We start from the raw sequence: 23862 nt of genomic DNA on the forward strand, positions 1-23862 counted from the left end.
TCTCTCTCTCCCTTGTTTCTCTCTGTCTCTGTACCTCTCTTGCTTCTCTCTGTCTCTGAACTTCTCTGTATCTGTCTCTGCCTGTTCTGTCTCTTTATTCTCTCTGTCTCTCTCTCTGTCTCTGTCTCTCTGTCTCTTTGTCTCTGTCTCTGTCTCTGTCTCTGTCTCTGTCTGTCTGTCTGAATGTCTCTCTCTCTCTCTGTGTGTATAGCTCTAAAGTTCAGTGCAACAGAAGAGCCTGATTAGGAAATGCTGACCTAGAATCCTATACAGCTATGATTTCACAAGCTGACCAAAGGCAACCTCAAAAGAAGGAGACCATTTTGCACTCATGATGGTGCCACTGTCTTCACTTGCTGTCTTCCTGATCCGGCCACCAAATGGATTTGCTACTCATATAATCCTTCATTTTCCAGGAGTAATCACTATCTATTTATTTCCTCCTTTTTTCCTTCAAGATTAAACTTTTTTAAAAAAAGAATAAACTCTAGCAAGGAAAAAGAAAATAAGTTTTACTTACAGGAGGTCCTGGTAAACCTTTGACTCCAGGTAGGCCAGCTTCACCTTTCTTTCCCTGGACACAAAAGAAAAAAAAGGAATTATAAAACAGACATGGAAAAGACCACCAATGTTGTTCTAGACAGCCCTTGATGTGAGATTATTGTCACCTTACGGGAAGCCAAAATCATTAGACAAAGTCTACCATAATCATAAGAGAAATAAGTCATATTCAACATACCACTGATAATCAGAATGAAACTGATTAATTTTTACTTCTCTTTAAAAATTATGTATTTTAACATTCATTTTTTAAGAAAGTTGAGTTACAAACTCTCTCTCTTCATTCTACCACTACTCTACACATTGTGAAGGCAAGAAATGTGATATAAACTATACATATTAACTAATGCCAAACATATTTTTGTATTAGTCATTTTGATTATTTAGACATAAAGAGTAACACAATAAGCAAATAAAGGGAGCATGGAATAGTTTATCTGCCAGATTGATGGATAAGGGTAGAATTTATGACCAAAGAAGAAATAGAGAACATTATATGATGTAAAATGGATAATTATGATTATATTATGTTAAAAGATTTAGTACAAACAAAACCAATGCAACAAAGATTAGAAGGAAAGCAGAAAGCTGGGAATTTTTTTACAGCAAGTATTCCTGATAAAGGTCTCCTTTATCAAATATATAGAGAACTAAGTTGAATTTATAAAAAAATATAAGTCATTCTCCAATTGAAAAATGGTTAAATGATATAAGGTAGTTTTCAGATAAAGAAATCAAAGTTATCTATGGTCAAAAAGGGATGCTAGAAATATTTTTGTAAAAAGAGGTCCTTTTCCATTTTCTTTGCTATCTTTGGGATACAAGACCCACGAGTGATATTTTGAGGTCAAAGAGTTTTCACAGCTTTATAGTTCTTTGACATAGTTCAAATTGCTTTCCAAAATTTTTGGATCAGTTCACAACTCCAACAATGCACTGAGTTCCCATTTTTTCCACATCCCCTCCAAGACTCATCATTTCCTTTTCTGTCATATTAGCTAATCTAATAGGTGTGAGGTAGTACCATAGAGATGTTTTATAATTTGTGATAACGTAGGATCATGCATTTAGAGCTGAAAGTTACATTGGAAGTCATCTAGTCAATCCCTTTCATTTTATAGATAAAGAAAATGAGGTTTAGTCTAGAGAAATAAAGTAGTAGAGGAATAAGGAGAGGAATTGTGATTTGAATATGGTTCTCTGACTACAAGTCCAGACTTTATAAGATAATAGATTTAGCTCTGAAACAGACCTGAATGGCCATTGAGGATAATCTCATCATTTTATAGATAAGGAAACAGGCACATAGAGGATGAGTAATTTGCCAAAGATCATAATGCAAGTGTCTTAGGCAGATTTTGAAACCAGGACATTTTGACTTAAAGTCTAGTGAATCATTTATAAATGCACAATTTCATTGTTTTGTTGAGACTAGCTAAGTTATTCACAATTGATTATTTCGTATTGCAGTCACTGTGTACAATGATCTCCTGACTGCACATTTAACTTCATTAGTTCATGTAAGTCTCAGGTTTTTCTGAAAACATCTATCAGCATTTATTTTAAGTGGAATTTCTCTGCCTCTTTCTGCTGTATTTTATTGGTAACATACAGAAATGCTGGTAATTTATGTGGGATTATTTAATATCCTGCAACTTTACTAAAATTGTTAATAGTTTCAAGTAGTTTCTTAAGTTGATCCTTTAATGATACCATCATGTCATCTACAAAGAGTGGCAGTTATGCTTCTTCATCTCTTCCAATTCCTTCAATTTCCTTTCCATGTCTTATTGATAGCATTTCTGGTATAATATTAAATTATTATGGTGATAATGGGTATCCTCTAATCTTTTGGGGAAGGGTTCTAACTTATACCCATTACAAAAAATGTTTGCTAATGGTTTTAGATAGATACCGATTATCATTTTAAGGAAAGATCCATTTCCCCCTATGTTCTGTAGTATTTTATTTTGTTTGTTTTTATAATAGGAATCAGTGTTTTATTGTTATATATCAAGAGCCTTTTCTGCATCTATTGACATAATCAGATGCTTTTTATTGCTTTTGTTATTGATGTGATCAATTATACTGATCATTTTCCTAGTATCTCTTTATTCTTACTTTAAATCGCACCTGGAGATAGTATATGGTCTTTGTGATATATCACTATACTCTCCTTGCTAGTATTTATTTTTAAATGTTGCATCCATATACATTACAGAAATTTTTCTATAGTTTTCTTTCTCTATTTTTACTCTTCTGGGCTAAGTATCAGCACAATATTTTTTGTCATAAGTGGAATTTGATGGGATTCCTTCAATGCCAATTTTCCAAATAGCTTATAAAATATTAGAATTAATTGTTCTTTAAATGTTTGGTAGAACTCCCTTGTGAATCCATCTAATCCTAGAGAATTTTTATTAGAAAGCTCATTGATGATTTGTTCAATTTATTTTTCTAAGATATGGATATTTAAGTATTTTCTTTCCTCTTCTGTTAATCTGGGCAATTTATACTTTTGAAAATATTCATCAATTTCACTGAGATTACCAGATTTATTGGAATAGTTTCTAATAATTGCTTTAATTCTATCTTCATTAGTCTTTTTCCATTTTGATACTAATAATTTGGCTTCGTCATTTAAAATATTTTTAAATCATAACTAACTAATTAATCATCAACTTTATTGTTTTTCCCATAAAACCATATCCTATTTTCATTACATTAATGGTTTTCTTTCAATTTTATTAATTTCTCCTTTGATTTTTGGGAGTTCCAGTTTTGTGTTTAAATGGGGATTTTAAATTTGTACTTTTCCTTGTTTTTCTTTTAGTTGCAAACTGAGTTCATCAATCTGGGCTAACTTCTACCCTTGTCACAGACCTCTCCTGCCAACCACCTAATTTGTCTTGAGCAGAAAAATTCTATCACCCTGATGTTTTGTTTTCTCCATCACTCCAGGATTTGTTTTGAGTTATTTTAAAGTTGTTTAAAGGATAATTTTGGGAATGCCCAATAGAGTTGCTGTGTCTTAACCACCATCTTGGCTCTGCCTCTCTAAAGAGATTATTTATAAAAATCCATTGGAAATAATGATGGTGTTTTTGCTTGAAAAACCAGAGACACAAAAGAACCTCTGATGGGAAATTTGTAGCTATTATTATATATCTTATTTATCAGAAAGAATGGAAAAATGGGAATATGAAAAGAAGTAAGGAAAAATTAATTGCAAACATGTTTTTATATAACCTTTATACTTTGTACTATAGATGTGTGTGCTAGGATTAGATGCCCCTTTCCTTTCCATTTTTGAGATCTTTGAGGAAGCAGCTCTGGGATAATTTTCACAGCATGGACCATCTGTACCAAAGGAAGGTTGGTGATGGAAAGATAAATTAAAAAGAACCTGAAATACCTTTTTGGAAAAAAAATTAAGTAGAATAAAGATAGCATCTATAAGAGGCAAACTGTCCAGGAAGAGAGGAATTAAATGGCTATGTACTCAGTAGGAGCCAACCAGGAATAGAAAATAGAGATTAATTACTTGGAACAATCCAATAAAGAAAGCATCCCTACAGCTACAGAAGAGACCCTTGATGTAAAGTGTGGGGCTGTGGAACCAGTGTATAAAACAGAAGGAGTAAATGGAGAGGTATATCATGCATCAAGGTTAGGAAAAAGAAGTACCGCTAATGTTCTAGTGAAGTCACTTAAAGGCAAAGTTCTTAAGGGGAATTAACAAGTATTTTGGAAACAGATGAGGAGATAGAATATATAAACAACAAGGCAGAGATGGAATGAAGGGCAACGGAAAAGAAGTGCTTTATTGAAAATGATGATGATGATGATGATGAAGATAATGATTGATGTTAGCTGTATCACTTGAATCCCATAACAAACAAGAAAGGTAGGTGCTACTATCATTCCCTTTTTGCAGACAAAAATTCGGACACTATTAATTTGGTTGAATAAATTGAACTTGAAGGACATTAAGCAATTTGCCCACATTTGCATGATTGGCAAGTTCAAAAGTCAACATTTATTTTTAAATTTCAATTTATCTTTAAATCCAACATTCCACCTAGACTTTTATTGTGAGAAAACAATGTATAAAAAGATAAATAAACACAAAATGTATATAAAGCAAATGCAAAGGAATGTTCAGGGAGGAGAACTCTCAAAACTAGAATTAGGAAAGGCCTTATACTATATCTTTGAGGTTCTCTCATAATAAAATAATAATGATGGAAAGAAGATGGCATGGGTAAACAGAATGAAAATCGTCTGCCACAAGAGACAGAAAGACTCCATGTTGAGGACTGAAACTAATTCTAAGCTTCTGGAGGAGAAATAACACTATTCTGGGTAGGATGAAAAATTAGACCAAGCAAATAAAGTATGGAGAGTATTGGCTTCTGAGTTCAAGTCCCACCACTGGCTTTGTGATCCTTTGGCAAGTCATTAAGCTGTTCAGTGCCCTTCTGAAACTCATTAATAATATAATTTGGAGAATACTTGATGGTTAGGTCCCTATTCCTATGAATAGAAATATAGGACTGTAGTTACAAATGAGGAATTTATCAAGAGAAACAATGTAAATGATATCAAGAAATGTGCCTCAGTGGAGGTACTGTATAAAACAAAAATTCAGTGGAGAGCCTGCATATACCAAAACATACATGTGAAATCAAGAGAATGAGAAGAAAGGTTCATAGCATTTTGTTTGAACTCCCTTTGGCAAGTTTTATTGAAAGATATGGTTGATACTATAATAGGACGAGAAAGCAGGGATGAATTATAGGTACTTGGGAAGAGTAAAAAAAGAAAGAATGATGAACAACAAAAGCGGAAGCTTTTATGTAGTGGTCCATTTTCTACCTAGATGCCAGAATGAATTTTCTAAATGATAGGCATGGCCCATGACCATGACATCTGTGCTACTCAATGGACTTTGGTAGCTCCCTATCACCTTGTAGATCAAGGGCAAATTAGTTTGATATCTAAAGTCATTCATTATTTGTTCCTACCTTATCTCTCCAATCTTATTGTAGATTGCTCTTATCCACAAATTCCTTAGTCTAGCCAAACTGTCCTTCTTCCTCTTCCTCAAGATTATACTCCATTTCCCAAATCTGTGCCTTTGCATTCACTATCCCCTATCCCTGGAATGTACACCCTCTTCCCCCTCTCTCCTTCAGAGCCTGATTTCCTTAAAGATAGAAGATTCTCCTAAATATGACTAGGAACCAATTTAAAACACAATTTGACAAATTAAATAAAATATAATAGAACATAGAAAATGCTAATAGGTGGTTTTCTAAGTCAAATATGTGGCCAAGAGAACCTTTAGGTACACTTTAGTGGCCCTTTTTTTTTTTTTTAGTTTGAACCTAGTGCTTTAAGATAAACTTCAAGCACTACCTTTTCCAGGAGGCTTTTCCTAGGTATCCAGTTACTAATACCTTTCCCATTCTCAGGTTGTGTTGCATCTGTTTTAAATGAGTTTTCTATATAACTGGTTATTGTTCAATCGTACCAGTAGTTGAGCTCAGGGTTTAATAAGTTTAATAAGTAGTTTCTTATTCATGCCTTCATTATTTCTATCAAACTTTTGTTTTAATCCTGTCAATCTAGTTTACCTTTCTGGGTCTCAGTTTCCTCATTTGCCCTATTTATTTGATAGGACTAAAGGGTTCAAAGTACCTCCTAAACTATGAAGTATATATATGTATATACATATATATACTTCATAGTTTTAATATTAGTAAGTAAGGCAGTATATATATATATGTATATGTATATATACACACATATATATGTATACATACATCATTATATGCTAAGAAAGCAAATTACTATGATTCTTACAAAAGGATTACAGATGTGGAAATTTTGGTAGAGGAAATGAAATGAAAATATGGCCATATGCCAAGTGATCCAGACAGTCAAGAAAGAGGAGGCATCCCTGACTGCATCAGAAATTGTACCTTTAAGCAGTATCCAACAAACCATGACATGCTTCATAAAATGGCAGTGTCAGCTTGCACACAGACCCATAAAAAAATATGGGATTCTTGACACTATCCTTATGATTTAACAAGTTTTTATTGATTCCTCTTCAGTGAGGGTGTGCGATTGCTTTTATAGGATAACAGGCAGGACTATTATTCTCTGGCTATAACCCACATATACAATCAAGGAAACTTTGGTTGAACTGGAAGGAAGAATGTGCCTTTTTATTTCTTCAAAAGTGATTCAGTGGAGTTGGGGGCAGAGCCAAGATGGCAGAGAAGGTACAGGGACCTATCTGATTTCTACCAAATTACCCTCCCCAAAGTTATGATATAATATCTCAAAATGAATTATGGAGCTCCAAGGAAACTCCACAAAAAGAAAAGGTTAGCTAATTTTTCAGCTCAAAAAAACATGGAAGGTTTGGAGAAAAAATAAAAAGAAGAAAAAAGAAGAAATAAAAAAGAAGGCTAGCAGGAAGAATCTAGTTCATTGGGGTGGAGGTAGAGTCTAAAGTGCCAGGGCAGACCCCCACCATGGCAATTGGCCTTGGGACTAGCTGAAGCAGGAGCAAAGGCTTTCATAATTTTCAGCCACATATGGTAAGGGGAGTGAGAAGGTGAGTACAAGGGGCCCTTTGCTGACTCTGGGTGCAAGACTCTTGTTGTATTGCTCACACATAGAACCAGGTCACAGTCCTGGGGTGCAGTCACAGGGTGAGGAGGAGCACCATATATAACAGCACTGGAAGACACAGGGGAATAGGGGACCCTGGACACAGTTCTAAGGGATAAAAGAATGTTTGGGATCACTCACAGATCAAATCACTGGTCAGTAGAGTATCAAATCCATCTCTATTTATGTCATAACACCTTGGAAGAACTGAAAGTAGATGAATTCCAAATGCTAGCTCTGAAGGTAACTGCACAAAGACCTAAAGCTTGGAACAGTGCTCCCTTCACCACAATTACAGAGGCCAATGAAAAGAAAAACACAGGAAAACGAGCAGACAATGATTAAAAACAACTCAACAACAAAAGTTCTTTTGGTGATATGATTGACTCAAACTCAGAAGATAACAAAGTTAATACTGCTGCATCCAAAGGCTCCAAGAAAAAATATGAATCACTCTCAAGCCTAAAAAAAGAATTATTGGAGGATCTCAAAAAAGATTTTAAAAAATAAAATAAGAGAGGTAGAAGAAAAACTCAGAAAAGAAATGAGAATGATGTGAGAAAATCATGAAAAAAAGTCAATGGCTTGGTAAAGAAGGCATAAAAAATAGTGAAGAAATTAATATTTTAACAAATGAAATAGGCCAATTAGGAAAAGAGGCATAAAAACCCAAAGAAAAGAAGAACTCATTAAAAAAGCAGAATTGGCCAAATGGAAAAGGAGGCACAAAAGCTCACACAAGAAAATCATATCTTCAACTTCTAGGCTAAGATGGCTACAGTGTAGTAGCAAGGGGCTTCCTCTCCTCACTACCTACTGATATAAAGCACCTCAAAAGGACAAAAAAGCAATATCAGATAAGCGAAGGGACTCTTCTGTAGGGCACAGCCTGGAAGGTAGGCAGGGTTTGGGCATTTCCATGATATAAGAGAGTAAAATGACTCCTACAAAGCTCCAGCTGATCACCCCTCTCCACCATCAGTGCCAGAGTAAGAGTGAGCATGGGACAAACACTAGGTTCTTAATGAGCATAGATGCAAAAATCTTAAATAGAATACTAGCCAAAAGGCATGAGATGTAGGAGGGATGTATTGAGAGAAAGGGGAAGGAAAATAGAATCAGGCAAATTATCTCACATAAAAGAGTCATGAAAAAGAGTTTGCAATGTAGGGGATGATGGGGGAGGCGAGAAGAGTGTGTGTGAACCTTACTCTATGTCTGAAATGAATCAGTGTGGGAAGAACATAAAGAATCAACTGGGTATGAAAGCTATCTTATCTTATAAGAAAGTAGATGGGGAAGGGAATAAAAGAAGGGGGTGGGTGCTGACAAAAAAAAGGCAAATTGGAGGAGCTGGAGGTCAGAAACTAGACAGGAATAAGTAGGAAGGAAAATAATACATCGTAATCATAATGGTACAAAAAATTTTACAAGACTCTATTAAAGGCATCATTTCTGAAAGAAATAAGTCAAACATGTAAAAAATATATTATTCCCCATTTGATAAATGATCAATGAATATGAACATACAGCTCTCGAGGTAATTAAAATTCTTTATAGTCATGCAAAAAATATTCCAAGTCACTATTATTTAGAGAAATGCAAAATTTACATGAGATTGCTTACCATCTTAAACGAGGTTGGGTTTTGGAGCAAAAAGAAGGAGGGAAGAGTATTTGAAACTCAGTATTCTTGGAAAAATATTGGAAACTGTTTTTACATGTAATTAGAGAAAAACAAAAAAAAATACTACAAAAAATAAAACCAAAAAAAATGACTTGATGGCAGTATAAATGTTCTGTACCTTGCATATGTGATGCTACTCCTGTTCTACCATTTTGAAGGACCGCATTAAATTTTACCAGTGTCAGTGAGACCCTACTTATAGATTCAGACTGGATTGATATTGTAAAGAACAACCAGAAGTAATAAAATATATTCTCTGACTCTTCAAGAACTCACAAATCTTGTCGGGGAGACAGTGTATGAAATAACAGAGAAGTCTCGGAGTATAGTGGGAAGGGTGTAGGACTTAAAATCACAAGACCTTGGCTAGTCAAGCCATAATAATCTGTATTTTGTGTTCTTTTGTGGCAATTTATCATGGATGATCATAAGAATTTGAGCAGAGAAGGAACTTGGAAACCATTTGGTTTCATCTCATTTTACAGACAATACTGAAATTCAAGGGATTGAATTGTAACACTGTTGGAGATTGTTGTAGAATGTAGAATTGACTGCTGGGTCCTCCTTCTTTTCTGTTCCTTTTTAACTACTCAATTGGTCAACTCGAGTCCTGAGGAAATCTTTTCTTTCTTTTCCTTAGGGGGTGGTTTAGGGAAGAGGTGTCAAATACAAGGTGGGTTGCATTGTAAGAATCTGGAACCAGTTTAAAATATAATAAGGAAATATTTTTAAAATTAGTAAAAATGTAATAGAAAATAAATAATGCTAATTAATGTTTTTTTCTAAATAAATATGTAGTCCTCAGGGGTACTTACATATGGTTAAGGGGTCTCTATAAGTTTGACACAAATTTAGGGTAAAACCTTTTCCCAGGTCATCATCTTTTTCATCCTTTTGTCTTCATCTCTGGAGATTTAACCACTCAGAGATGGTTAGAAAAAATTATTCTTGGCTATGGAAAATACATAGTGTCCCTATGATCCATGTGGTCTCTCTGTTTTATGGAGTTTGTATTATAAGAAAAGTTATTAATACAATCATAATTGAACATAACTCTTAGATAGGAAAAATTAACATTCAAAAAGAAATTTGGTTCATTGCACTAATTTAGATTTTTGCTTATCTCTAGCTAATCCTTGCTTTTATGTTTGATGCAAAAATGAAGATACAGGAAATGTTTAAAGAAATATGTAGGAAATATTTTAGCAGTGGTGTCAAGGATTAAAATAAAATTGAATCCTGCAGACAGCATGTTGATTTAGAAAACCATAAATCAACATTCTTGGTTATATTTTTATCTATTTTGTTAAACACTCTCCAATTATATTTTGATCTTGTGGCCCACACTTGGGAGTTTTACGGGCTGTAAGTTTAATACCTATGAATTACAACATCTACTATAGGACAGGAAGAGAGTTTGGGGAAAAGACGGACCTATTCTTTAAACATTCCTCATTCTTTCAAGAGGCTGATACAACTGGTAGCTTCAGCCTGAAGCTTGCCTCCCAACATGCTCATAGAGGTCAGATGGCCCTCTGATGTCTTCCTTCTCTGCTTCCCTTTTCACTTTCTCCTTTCAAATGACCCTTTCACCTGTTCCTGTGCCATTGATTCTTTCTAGTTCAGGTTTTAAGTCCAGGATAGTACTGGAGACTTGGTCTCTCCACTGCTACTTCTGCTGATTTCCAAAGTTTCATTTTATTTAATTTGTTTGTTTATTAAATTAAAATTCCCAGGTATCTCCCGACCTCCCAACCTGGCCTGCACTAGAAAAGGCATTATTTAAAAAAAAAGTTATATGTATGTATAAAACTATGTCTTGCTTGTTTCTATCTACTAATTCTTTCTCTGGGGGTGGACACAGACAAGTCATTCTTCAAACAATATTGCTTTTGCTGTATATGATGTTCTCTTTTATCTGCTCGTTTCACTCTTCATAATTTCATGTAGGTCTTTCTATATTTTTTAATTTACTGGCTCCTCATTTTTTATGGCACAAGTGGTATTCCACAAAGTTATGCCACAACTGATACCTACTTTTTCCTCTCAGCCCGCCTCTCACACACTGTATGTCTCTATTTAAGAATTCACACATATGACTCAAATCTATTATCTGGTTCAAAGATTACAATGATCCCAAATAACTCTTAGGAGTGAGAGAGGTTGCTTGTCCCTACAAACTAAAAAAAATTCCAAGATTCCACCTTCCAATTGTTTAGATATAGTTTTAATAGTGTGGAAAGGGTTTTGTAGTTGTGTTCATATAATCCCTGTGTATGTCTTGGTGGATAGATTCCTAAGTATTTTATATTGTCTAGTGTAATTTTAAATGGCATTTCTTTTCTAGTACCATGTTAAATGATAGAGGTGATACTGGGCAACTTGTTTCATTCCCTATCTTATTGGGAAGGTTTCTAATTTATTCCCATTGCAGATGATGCATCTTGATGGTTTTAGATATATGCTGTTTATTATTTTTAGGAAAGGCCTTTCTATTCCTAAACTTTCTAGTAGTTTATTTATTTATTTTTTCATTTATTTATTTGTTGGGAAATTTTCCATGGTTACATGATTCATGTTTTCACTTTCCCCTTCATATCCTCAAACTCCCCCCACCCATAGCTAACTCGCGTTTCCACTGGTTTTAACATGTGTCATCAATCAAGACTTATTTACATATTATTGATAGTTGCATTGATGTGGTCCTTTCAGGTCAACATTCCCAACCATGTTCTCATCAACCCAAGTGTCAAACAGTTGTTTTTCTTCTGTGTTTCCTCTCCTGTGGTTCTGCCTCTGAATGTGGGTATTGTTCTTTTCCATAAATCCCTCAGAATTGTTCTGGGTCATTGCATTGCTGCTAGTCCATTACATTCGATTTTACAAAAGTGTATCAGTCTCTGTGACAACGTTCTTCTGGCTCTGCTCCTTTCACTCTGCATCAATTCCTGGAGGTCTTCCGGTTCACATGGAATTCCTCCAGTTTAATATCCCTTTGAGCACAATGGTATCCCATCACCAACATATACCACAATTTGTTCAGCCATTCCCCAATTGAAGGGCATACCCTCACTTTCCAGTTTTTTGCCACCACAAAGAGCACAGCTATAAACATTTTTGTACAAATCTGTTTATCTATGATCTCTTTCCCAAAGATCTGACAACTATACTATTCTGTGGTTATGAAATTTACTAATAGCTTCCTTCTTTATATTCAAGTCATTCACCCATTCTGAATTTATCTTGGTATGTAGGGTGTGAGATGTTGATCCAGACCCAGTCTCTCCCATATTGTTTTCCAATTTTCCCAGCAGCTTTTGTCAAATAGTAGGGTTTTGTTATACTTTTTTCTAATTCAGTAAAAAAGTTTTTTGATAGTTTGATAGGTATGGCACTAAATAAGTAAATTAATTGGGTAGAATGGTCATTTTTATTATGCTAGCTCATCTTACCCATGAGCAGTCAATGTTTTTCCATTTGTTTAGATCTAGTTTTAATTGTTTGAAAAGGGTTTTGTAGTTGTGTTGGTATAATTCCTGTGTTTGTTTTGGTAGATAGATTCCTAAGTATTTTATATCATCTAGGGTGATTTTAAATGGTGTTTCTCTTTCTACCTCTTGCTGCTGTGATGTGTTGGGAATATATATAGAACTGCTGATGATTTATGTGCATTTATTTTGTATCCTGCAACTTTGCTAAAGTTGTTGATTATTTCTAAGTAGACCATCATATCATCTGCAAAGAGTGATAGCTTATTCTCCTCATTGCCTATTTTAATACCTTCAATTTCTTTTTCTTCTCTAATTGCTACTGCTAGTGTTTCTAGTACAATGATAAATAATAGAGGTGATAATGGACATCCTTGTTTCACTCTGATCTTATTGGAAAGGCTTCTAATTTATCCCCATTGCATGTGATGCTTGTGGATGGTTTTAGGTATATACTGTTTATTATTTTTAGGAAAGAGCATGCTGAGCCTCATAAAAGAAGCCTTGGGCAGAGCAGCAAGTAAGGGGCAATTTCTGGGTTTTTGGCAGCTGACTGGGATGACCAGGAGGCTTAACCCTGAGAACAGCTAGATGTGAGACCCCAGGAGCCTAAAAAGTGCAGACCTTGGGCTCGAGGCTAGAACTGAAACAAGTGGCACTGTGCTATGATTCCTAATGTAGCCTCGGGCAAAAACTGCTCCATAGCTCCATACACAAAGAGCCTGCCCACCTCACCCAGACTTCTGGCTGAGAAGGAAAAACCAGCATAATAATGGCAAGCAATGCCCAAGAACTAACCAAGAGAAGGAAAAGAGAAAAGCATTAACACTCAATAACTTTTACACAGAAAAAATCCAGACCACAGAGCAGACAGCAGAGGAGGACAAACAAGTAAACACATCCAAACCTTCCCCCCAAAATGAAAACTGGTCACAAGCTATTGCAGAGTTCAAATCTGAGATCATGAGAAAGATGGAAGAGATTTGGCAAGAGAAGTGGGAAATAGCTCCCCACACCATTACTCCCCTTGGTTTTTCCCTTCTGGTTTTCCCTGTTGGGTAGGATAGAATTTGATAACCCAATGGATCTATCTCCTCTTCCCTTTCAGAATTGATTACACTGAGAGTAATGTTTAAGTATTTCTTATTAATGCTCTCTTCCTTTCTTTCTTATAATTGTATTCATCCCTTCCCCTTTCCATGCACCTCTTTGTGTTGTATATATTAGCCTTTTTTTCTTATTCCTTCAAGCTTCTCTTAGTTCCCTCTTTTATCGCCCCTCCCCCTTTTTCCCATATCATCTTAGATCATTTAGTACTCCAACCTCTCCCTATGAATTATTTTTCTAATTACTATAATAGTGAATACAATTTTTGAGAATTATACATAACATTTCTCCATATAGGAATACAAATAATTTGATCTCATTGAAGCCCTTAAAGGAGCAAATTTAAAAATAAGAGTTTTCTTTCTTTTCCCTCTGTTTTTTTTACCCTTGTACTTTGGTGTATTGTCTCATAGGTGGAAGATTTGTAAGGGTGGGCAATGGGGGTCAAGTGACTTGCCCATGGTCACACAGCTGGGAAGTGGCTGAGGCCGGGTTTGAACCTAGGACCTCCTGTCTCTAGGCCTGACTCTCACTCCACTGAGCTACCCAGTTGCCCTCTTCCTCTGTTTTTTTATTTACCTTTTCATGTTTCTTTTGGTTTTTGTGGTTGGACATCAAACTTTCCACTTAGTTCTGATCTTTTCTTCATAAATGCTTGGACATCTTCTACTTTTTTGAATGTCCATACTTTCCCCTGGAAGTATATAGTCAGTTTTGATGGGTAGGGATCCTTGGTTGTAGACCCAATTCTCTTGCCTTTCTGAATATCATATTCCAAGCCTTGCTGTCTTTTAGTGTGGAGGCTGCCAGATCCTTTGTAATCCTGATTTGTGCTCCTTATTATCTGAATTATCTTTCTGACTCCTTGTAATATTTTCTCCTTAACTTGGAAACTCTTGAATTTGGTGATTATTGTCCTTGGCGTTGTCTTTCGAAGATTTATTGTAGAGGGTGATCTATGGATTCTTGCAATATCTATTTTGGCCTCTTGTTCAAGAATATCAGGGTAGTTTTCTTGGATAATTTCTTGTAGTATGATATTAAGATTCCTGTTTGTTTCTGATTTTTCAGGAAGACCAATGATTCTCAAATTGTCTCTTCTAGATTTGTTTTCTTGGTCTGTCATTTTCTCAGTGAGATATTTCATATTTCCCTCTATATTGTCATTCTTTTGACTTTGCTTTATTAGATCTTTCTGTCTTGTGAGATCATTGGCTTCTACTTGCCCAGTTCTTGTCTCTAGAGACTGATTTTCTGCTATAATCTTTTGATTTTCCTTTTTGCTTTTGTTATCCTGTTTTTCATGGTTTCCAGCTACTTCATTTTGATCTCCAATTTGCTTATTATTTCATTTGATTTTGGGGCATCTTTCTCCAATGGGAGTTTTTGTCTTTTAAACTGTTGATTTATTTTTGATCTATTTCCCACTTTTCTTGCCAAATCTCTTCCATCTTTCTCATGATCTCAGATTTGAACTCTGCAATAGCTTGTGACCAATTTTCATTTTGGGGGGAAGGTTTGGATGTGTTTACTTGTTTGTCCTCCTCTGCTGTCTGCTCTGTGGTCTGGATTTTTTCTGTGTAAAAGTTATTGAGTGTTAATGCTTTTCTCTTTTCCTTCTCTTGGTTAGTTCTTGGGCATTGCTTGCCATTATTATGCTGGTTTTTCCTTCTCAGCCAGAAGTCTGGGTGAGGTGGGTAGGCTCTTTGTGTATGGAGCTGTGGAGCAGTTTTTGCCCGAGGCTACTTTGCGAGTCAGAGAGAGGCTTCTACTGTCTGTTGCCCCTCAACTCTAACTACATGCCCAAGGTTTGAGCTCTTTAGCCTCTTAGGGTCTCACTTCTAGCTGTTCTCAGGGTCAAGACCATAGTGGTCCCAGTTCGCTGCCAAGAACCCAGATATTGTCCCATGCTTGGTCCTCTGCCTGAGGCTCCTTTTTGAGTCTCAGTGCCCTGCTTCCACTCTCTGTCCTCACCTCTAACTCCATGCCCAAGATCCACATTCTTTAGACTCCTGGGGTCTCAAGTCTTGCTGCTCTCAGGGGCAAGACCTTGGTGGTCCCTATTAACTTCCAATACCTTAGGGATTGCCCCATGCTCACTCTAATTCTGGCATGCTGACTCTGGCACAGTAGGTGGGGTAGGGGAGGGTTGATCAGATCACATTTTAGTGGCAGCTATTTCACCCCCTTATAGCATCGAAATGCCCAAATCTCACATACCTTCAATAATGCACCCTCTTGTTGGGGCCCTTCATTTATGTGAATTTGTTTTTTTTTGTCCTTTTGAGGTATCATGTATGGGTTCGTGGTGAAGAGAGTTAAGTACCCTGCTTCTACTCTGCAGCCATCTTATCTCGGACTCAGGGGTGCTTTTTAATGCTTCGCTAGGTTCTAACTTACTTAAATCCTCTTGTCAATTTGGTATAATACACTGCAATTCAATTCTTATTTGTCAAATATCTATGTTGTGAGTAATATGGAAATTTGTTTTGCATGATAATACATGTATAACCTACGTTGAATCACCTGCAAGCACCAGGATGGGGAAGGAAAAGAAGGGAGGGAGATAAGTTAGCTCACAAAACTCAGGAAAATGTGTGTGTAAATTTATTATATGTAATTGGTAAATATATATGTGTATATACATATATATATGAATACATATATATACATATATATATATACATACTTTTAAAAATATATCTATTTTGTCCAAGGTAATTTTACAAGGAATATTCATCCTATAAACTGAGTCAAAGTGTTTGGTAGAAATCAGTCATATCTTTTATTCTACACCTCAACAAAAGTTTACTTTTCTTCTTTTCTCTTCCTTTAGACCTCCACTAAAGAGCTGAGATTGATCAGGAAAGAGATATTGGAGGCACCCTCTCTTTTCCTCTTAGATAACTATAAACAAATGACTCCACTCATCTTCCTGGACAGTCAGTCTTTCCTGAAGTAGTTTACTGAGACATTAATAACAGAGATGTAGTATTTTGCCTCAAGGTCAGTGGAACAGTTGAGAGAACACACTCAAATTTGGAAACAAGCCAATAACGTAGCATTACTAAGACCATCTCAGCCTCTCATGGAGAATCCAGCATATCAGACACTAAAATGATCCACAATGGAAGGTGAGAAAGAGGTTGACTTCATTTGGCGAGAGCAGGATGATTAAAATTAAAATGTCAATGGGGAAAGGAATGAAAAGATTAATTTTATGAGACACCTCAGAAGTATCCAGTGGGATTTCAATGAATCCCATTTTTCAAGAAGTCCCGGCCATTTTACATAACATTTTTACTATCATTCTGGAAGGAAAGGTCTATAATAGCTTTAAAGTAATTTGCAAAAGTCTCCAAGTTAGAGGATAATTCCATTTTAGGAGAATGAGAGCCATATCATAAATTAAAGCTGGCAGAAATAACCAATGTAGATTTACATTGAAGAGAGATGCAGTAATATATACAGGAAATAGATTCTAAATCAGGAAACAATTTCAATAGTAAAAGTCAAAGAGGAGCCACCAATGATGAAACTGAAGCCTGGAGATGTTAAATGACTTATCCAAGCTGCCATAGCCAATATCCAAGAGCTCTGAGATTCAGAACCAGGATCTTTGACCCTCAATTGTAAGCTCTTTTCACTCCTGCTCTCATGGCAAGGATGTTCTTCAGGGTTATATCCTAGGTCCATTTGACTATTTCCTTATTTTCCTTCTCTTAGAGATTGCATCTGTTCCCATGAGTTCAAGCATCATCTAACCAGAGAACTTCTTCCTTTACTCTTCACCTTCTTTTGAGGTCTAACATTGCAGAGGTAGCAGGTGGTGAAGCAGATAGAATGCTAGGCCTGGAGTAAGGAAGACCTGACTTCAAATAAGACTTCTGACACTTACTAGATATGTCACAATGTTTTTTTTTACATTGGTGTCCTCATCTGCAAAATAGGGATAATAATAATACTTACACACTATATAAATATTAACTGTTATTCTAATCAACTTTTTACTGAGAATCTTTTATTAGAGCTCCTGAAAGCATCTCAAAGTCAACATGTCCAAAATGGAATATATTATTTCTCCCCTTAAATACAGTCATCCTTTTCCCTAATTCTGCCAAGGACACAATCTCCTTGTAGCCACCTTAGCAACTTAAAAAATATTCCTGATTCTTCCCTCTCCCTTAGAGTACATATGCAGTTTGTTGTCACATCATGTTGATTCTGCTTCCACAATATCAATCTCATCCCTCTCCTCTTTGCTCTCAGGGGCCTTCTTTATTTCTTGTCTGGATCACTCTAGTACTGTGTGCTCTTAATTGCCATTCCTTGCTTGTACTCTTTTCCATTATTAATCCATCCTTCACACAGCTTCCAAAATAACCTTCCTAAGATACATTTACACTATTATTCCATTCTCCTACCAAACGCGTTCCATGTCTCCCCACTGTCTAGAGAATAAAATATAAACTTCTTAACTTTGTAATTAAGATCTTAAAAAGTACTACTCCCACCTACCTTTTGCCCTTATTTCCCACTACTTCCCTCCCCAAGAGTAGGTATCAAGAGGTATTTCCCCTGCCTAAGCCCAGCCCATTTGGGATGGCTTAGAAAGAGCAAGCCTTGCCTCCAACGTTCCTCGCAATGGTTCCTTTGATGAAGTCAGGAAGATCTGAGTTTATATTCTAAGACACTGATTATGTGACCCTGGGCAAATAAATATTTTCTTTGTCTCTATTAATAATAATATCTGGTATTTATAAAGCACTTTAATGTTTGCAAAGTTCTTAACACTTATTTTATTCTCACAATGTTCTGGAAAATAAGTGTTATTATCATTATTTAATAGATACTGAAACCAAATTACAGAAAGGTTAAGTGAGATGGAAGCCAAAAGTATCTGTGGCCAAATTTGAATTCAGGCCTTCCTAGCTCCAGATCCATACCTCTGTCCACTACAACATCTACCTACCTAATCTCAGTTACCTCATCTGTAAAATGAGGATAATAATAACATCTATATTAAAGAGCTGTTGTGAGGAACAAATGAGATAACAAATGCAAACTAATTTATACTTAAAATACTTAAAGCACCATATTTATATATATATATGTATATATATATAAATATAAAATGCTTAAGGCACCATATGTATGATGCCTTAAGCATTTTAAGCATATATATATTTATATATCAACATATTTAAGCATGTGTGTTTGTGTGTTTATCACCTTCAATTCTATTCAAGTAGAAGGCAAGCTCCATCAGGTGCCAGTGCTAGTTTCTTGAAGCCAACTTTCCATCTTGTGTTTCTCTCTATAATTTCCCTATTATATACCACACAGGAAAAGCTTCCAATACTGACTCATCAACAGATGATATAAGTGTTTGAGACCTGGTCTACCTAAACTTCACTAAACTCATTATTTGTTTGGCTGTTGGGTGATAATTTTTGACTTGAGAAACTCTAAAAAATCTACTTAGTTGCAAGAGATTGAGATCTGTTTTGATGGAAGGAATGTCCACACCACTGCAATGCCAAGTTCTTGTGCTAATTTTATTTTTGCTGGACTCACAGGGATTAGGGCCAGTCTCCTAGACTTCATTTACTGCAACCCTCTCATTGTGAGTTAAGGCTTTCATAAAATGATCCTCATTGTTCAAATGAACTATATGAATGGAATGAAATTCAATCCAACTCTGCACAAATGAATAAAGATTTATTAAGAACCTACTATGTGTAATGTACTAGACTAAGCCCTAGGGATGTAATTACAAAAAAATGACAAAACAAAAAAAATATCATCCCTGCCTCTAAGTATTTTATTTGACTGAGACCTTCTCTTTTGTCTCTCCACAAAGCAAAATGCCAAATTAATGTAGAGCTTTCAAATAAAGCCCATCTGACTATATCTTTGCTGCAGATATAAAAGATCAAATATTCAGAAAGTAATCCTTTCTGAGGCTTGGTGGCAGTAGAGTACAGTACAGTATAGTGTAATGGCAAAAACTCATTGTCAAGAAAGAGGAGAAAAAGATTCTAGTCCTGTCTTTGCCATTAAATTGCTGGGAAACATTAGGAAAGTCTCTTCATCTGTCTCAGTCTTTTCTCAAATGAGAGAGTTGGACTGTGTGGCTCCCTAAAGTCCCTTTTGCTATCAACATTCAATTATTTTATGATAATTCCATATAACCATAAAGCAAGGTTTAGTCTTTCTTGTATCTTCTAGCCCTGCCTCATAAAATGCTCCTGAAAGGCACTACCTCCTTATCTCTATTTTTAGAAGCTCTAGCTTATCTAAAGTCTCAGCTTATTTATTATCTCTTACTGGATATATTTCCATATCATTCTAGTTGTGTTCTTTCACCCCTAAAATCAACATTTATAGACTAATCTATTTGCAAATTTATTATTTTTTATTAATAGCTAGTCTTTGAAGTGTTTGAAGATTTCCAAAGATTTTTACATCTATTATCTCATTGGATCCTCACAACACTGTGAGATAGATGCTAATATTCCTGTTTTTATAGTTCAGGAAACTGAGGCTAAGATAGATTTAGTGATTTACCAAGAATCATAAAATTAGTGTCTGAGGAAGGATTTGGGCCTCAGTTTGGGATCCTCAGACTTTATGATTCCTAAGGTCCATGAAGCAGATCGTCCCAGAATCATCTGAAACTCAGCATGCAACAAATAAAAGTTATTATTAGAGGCAATATGGAATAGTGTGAACTTAGAGGATCTAGTTTCAAATCCTTGTTCTGTTGCTCACTATTGCTCTCATCTGGAATAAGTCTCATTGTAATGCTGGACCACAGTATCCTCATCTAGAAAATGATAGATGAGATGTGAGGCTACAGACCCTTCTTGCTATTAAGATACAATCCTATGATCTTTCTCCTAAAAATAACATATTTTCATATATCCCTCTTTCCAAAAGAAGACATCACCATTCTTCAACTCACTCTGGTTCTCAATATCAGCAACTCCCATAGTCAGTCAATTGTGATGTTGACTCAACCTCCCGAACATTTTTATTATCATATTATTATATTAATAATTATTATCATTAATAAATTGCATGTGTATAGTGTTTTAAGTTTTCCAAAGATCTTCACATCCCTTATGTTACTTGATCCTCTATGTTACTTGATCCTCTCAAACTTATGCAGCAAGTGCTATTATTTTCCCTTCTTTGCAGAGGGGGAAACTGAGGATGAGACAGATCTAGTGATTTGTGTAATGTTATATATTTAGTTAATATATGAGGAAAGATTTGGATCTGAAGCTTACATCCTTGGATTTTCTGACTCCCAAGTCCAGCACTCCATTGTCATCTCTGTCACCACCACAAAGCATAAATTCCATTTCTCTAAGCTTTAAATACAGAAACTATCTTTCATATCCTTTCAAAGCTAGGACAAATGCCTTTCCCATAATAGGTACAATAATTTTATTGGATTTATTTATCTAGTTTTGGTGCCATACTAGATGAAAATAATGAATCTGATGAAGGTGTGCTTAGCAAATTTTCATATGACACTAAGCTGGCAGAGAGAACTAACATGCCAGATGACAGAATTGGAATCCAATTGAACAAAACAAAACAAAATTAAATTACACCATGTTAGAGCAACAGGCCAAATCTCAAATGAAGACACTTACTATTTATAAATGTAAGTCCTGTGCCTGGGTTTAAAAAATCAATTGCGTTAGTATGGATGAAAAAGGTGGAGATAAGAGGCATTTTAGGTTAAAATACCAGTAGAGTTTAGTGAAAGACATAATCAAAACATTTTAACCATGAGATTCAGTGGCCAAAAATACAGACCCTAAACTATGTGGTATCCAAAATGAGAAATTTCATGTTCCTTTTGTACCCTGCCCTGGTTGGATCACATCTATAGTTCTATGCCCAAGATTAGTTGTTATACCTAAAAGAAGTTTAGGGGGAAATATTTGGAAATCAAGAGAAAAATAAACAAAATGGTAAATAGATTTGAATGATGTCATATAAAGATTATCTGAAAGATTGAAAATTTGCCTAGAGAAGACAAATATTACTGGGGGGCATTGTTTCCATCTTCAAATATGGCTATTATCTATCTGGAAAAGGCAAACTCTCTACAGCTCCAGATGGCAGAACCAGTACCAACAAGGTGGAAGTCACTAAAATTTTTGGCTTCCAACTTAACACTGGAAGAGGTAGTGTGATGTAGCATAAAGAGCAATGTGAAATGATGTATTTATACATGATTCACTAGACTTTAAGTCAAAAAGTTCTGGTTTTAAAATCTGCCAGAGACACTTGCTAGCAAATTACTAATCCTCTGTGCTCCTGTTTCTTTATCCATGAAATGATGAGATTATCCTGAAAGGCCATTCAAATCTGTTTCAGAGCTAAATTTATTATCCTATAAGGTCTGGATTGGCATTCAGAGAAATGGATTCAAACCACAATTCCTCTCCTTATTATTCTACTCCTTTATTTCTCTAGATCTCAATTTCCTTATCTGTAAAACGAAGGGGATTGACTAGATGACCTCCAATGTTACTTTCAACTCTAAATGTATGATCCTACGTTATCACAAGCAGGATTATATGACAATTAATCTGCAAGACACGAAAGCAATAGTAATATCAAATGCCCTTGAGAAGCTCCATGTCTGCCACCAGAAACTTCCTGTAGTTGATCTATAAAAAGTAAATCTAGCCCTAGCTTCTGGATTGTTATTCCTATGTTTCCAAAGTTGAGGAAAAATTAGACCTTACTATAACAATCTTTGAGTTCTCTGTTCTCTTCAGTGGACCTAGGCAAGAGGCGATCAGAACTTTGGTGATCAGAAGTAATGGCGCCCCTGATGTAGCAATGTCTTAATAATAAGAGATGGCCAATAAGGGAATGGGTTGCCTCGAAGGTCAATGGTTTCTCCCATCACTGCAAGAATTTAGGTAAAATCCAGATGCCTACTTGTTGTCTAAATTGTAGAAAAATTCACATTGAGGAAAAAGTTGGGCAACATGACCTTAACTCTATGATTCTCATGTTCAGTAATGCCTTGTATAAATGATTCAAATATGCACCATATGTACTCTCTTCCTCCTTCTTGTTCTCAGCCTCCCAGTGATAGACAGGATCATTTCAAACTGTTAGTGCTAAACCCAATTCCTTCCCAAACACCTGGGGAGTTCTGACATGCAACACTGCAAAGCTGTTGTGTGGAATAACTCAAACATTAGAGACCAATCCAAGTGATGCTTTTACCATCTGGAGGAGGCAGAGAAGAAGGCAGAGAAGGGCCCCTTAACACCGAGCAGTCAAACAAACTATACATGTCCATGGATTGCAGCAGAGAAATTGGGTTTCCATATAACTTCTCATATAGCATATACCTTCTAGGAATCAGAACCGAGGAGGCTTTTAGCTTTTGACAATAATAGACTGACCATGAAGCTACCAGAAAATGCAAAGGAGACTAAGGGCTGCCTTCCTAATATGTCAAACTGAATCACCACATTGGGCAACACAGGCAATATACAACATATATGCATATGATCAATTTCTTGACATCTAATTTTATTTTAATTTTTGAATATTTTTCATGTTTCTTAAATCTATTCAACACAAAAGGAAATTTTATAGAGGCAGATTTAAGACTCATGTAAAAGGAAAATTCATAACAATTCTAATTTTCCTAAAGTAGAATGGGTTGCTTTGGGAAGTAGTAGGTTCCTCTTCATAAGATATCTCCCAGAAAAAAACTAGAAAACCACTTTTCATATATGATAGGGAATTCTTGTTCATTTCAAGTAAAACTAGATGTTCTCTGAGATTCAAAGATCCTTTAATCTGAAAATATATACTCATACATGCATACTCATGTCTTTGAATGAATACTGAGTATAGGTTCCAAAGCAGAAGACCAATAAAAGTTAGGCAATGGGGGTCAAGTGACTTGCTCAGGAATACACATGTAGGAAGTATCTAAGGTCTGATTTGAACCCAGGACTTTCCATCTCTCAATTCTGTTCTCAATCCACTGAGCCATCTAACTGTACATCTTCAGAAAAAATATTTAAATAAATAGAAGATACCCAGAAAGGTCAGTAGGAAACAGAAAAGAGGGACATTCTTACAAATACTGTGTAGAATGTATTTGATATATTAAAAAAGGCAATGATATAATAAGGGGATACACAATTTAATATATAATACTCTTTTTGTATCTTTGCTATATATATGTTAATCATCTTTTTGTTGTTACAGTTCAGAATAAAACAAAAAATTTAAATAAAAATAGATATGATACCTCCATATCATGGAGCTTAAC

General features: G+C 35.5%; 1 protein-coding gene across 1 annotated transcript in view; it reads right to left on the reverse strand.

Annotated features, from left to right (window-relative positions):
* Positions 1 to 23862, reverse strand: part of COL22A1 (collagen type XXII alpha 1 chain) — a 506948-nt gene that overhangs the window by 196960 nt on the left and 286126 nt on the right. The window contains exon 22 of the mRNA XM_044684460.1: positions 521 to 574. Coding sequence (XP_044540395.1) covers positions 521 to 574 — 54 coding nt within the window. The remainder of the gene's footprint in view (positions 1 to 520; positions 575 to 23862) is intronic.

Source organism: Gracilinanus agilis, chromosome 1 (assembly GCF_016433145.1).
Source record: "Gracilinanus agilis isolate LMUSP501 chromosome 1, AgileGrace, whole genome shotgun sequence".
NCBI lineage: Eukaryota > Metazoa > Chordata > Mammalia > Didelphimorphia > Didelphidae > Gracilinanus > Gracilinanus agilis.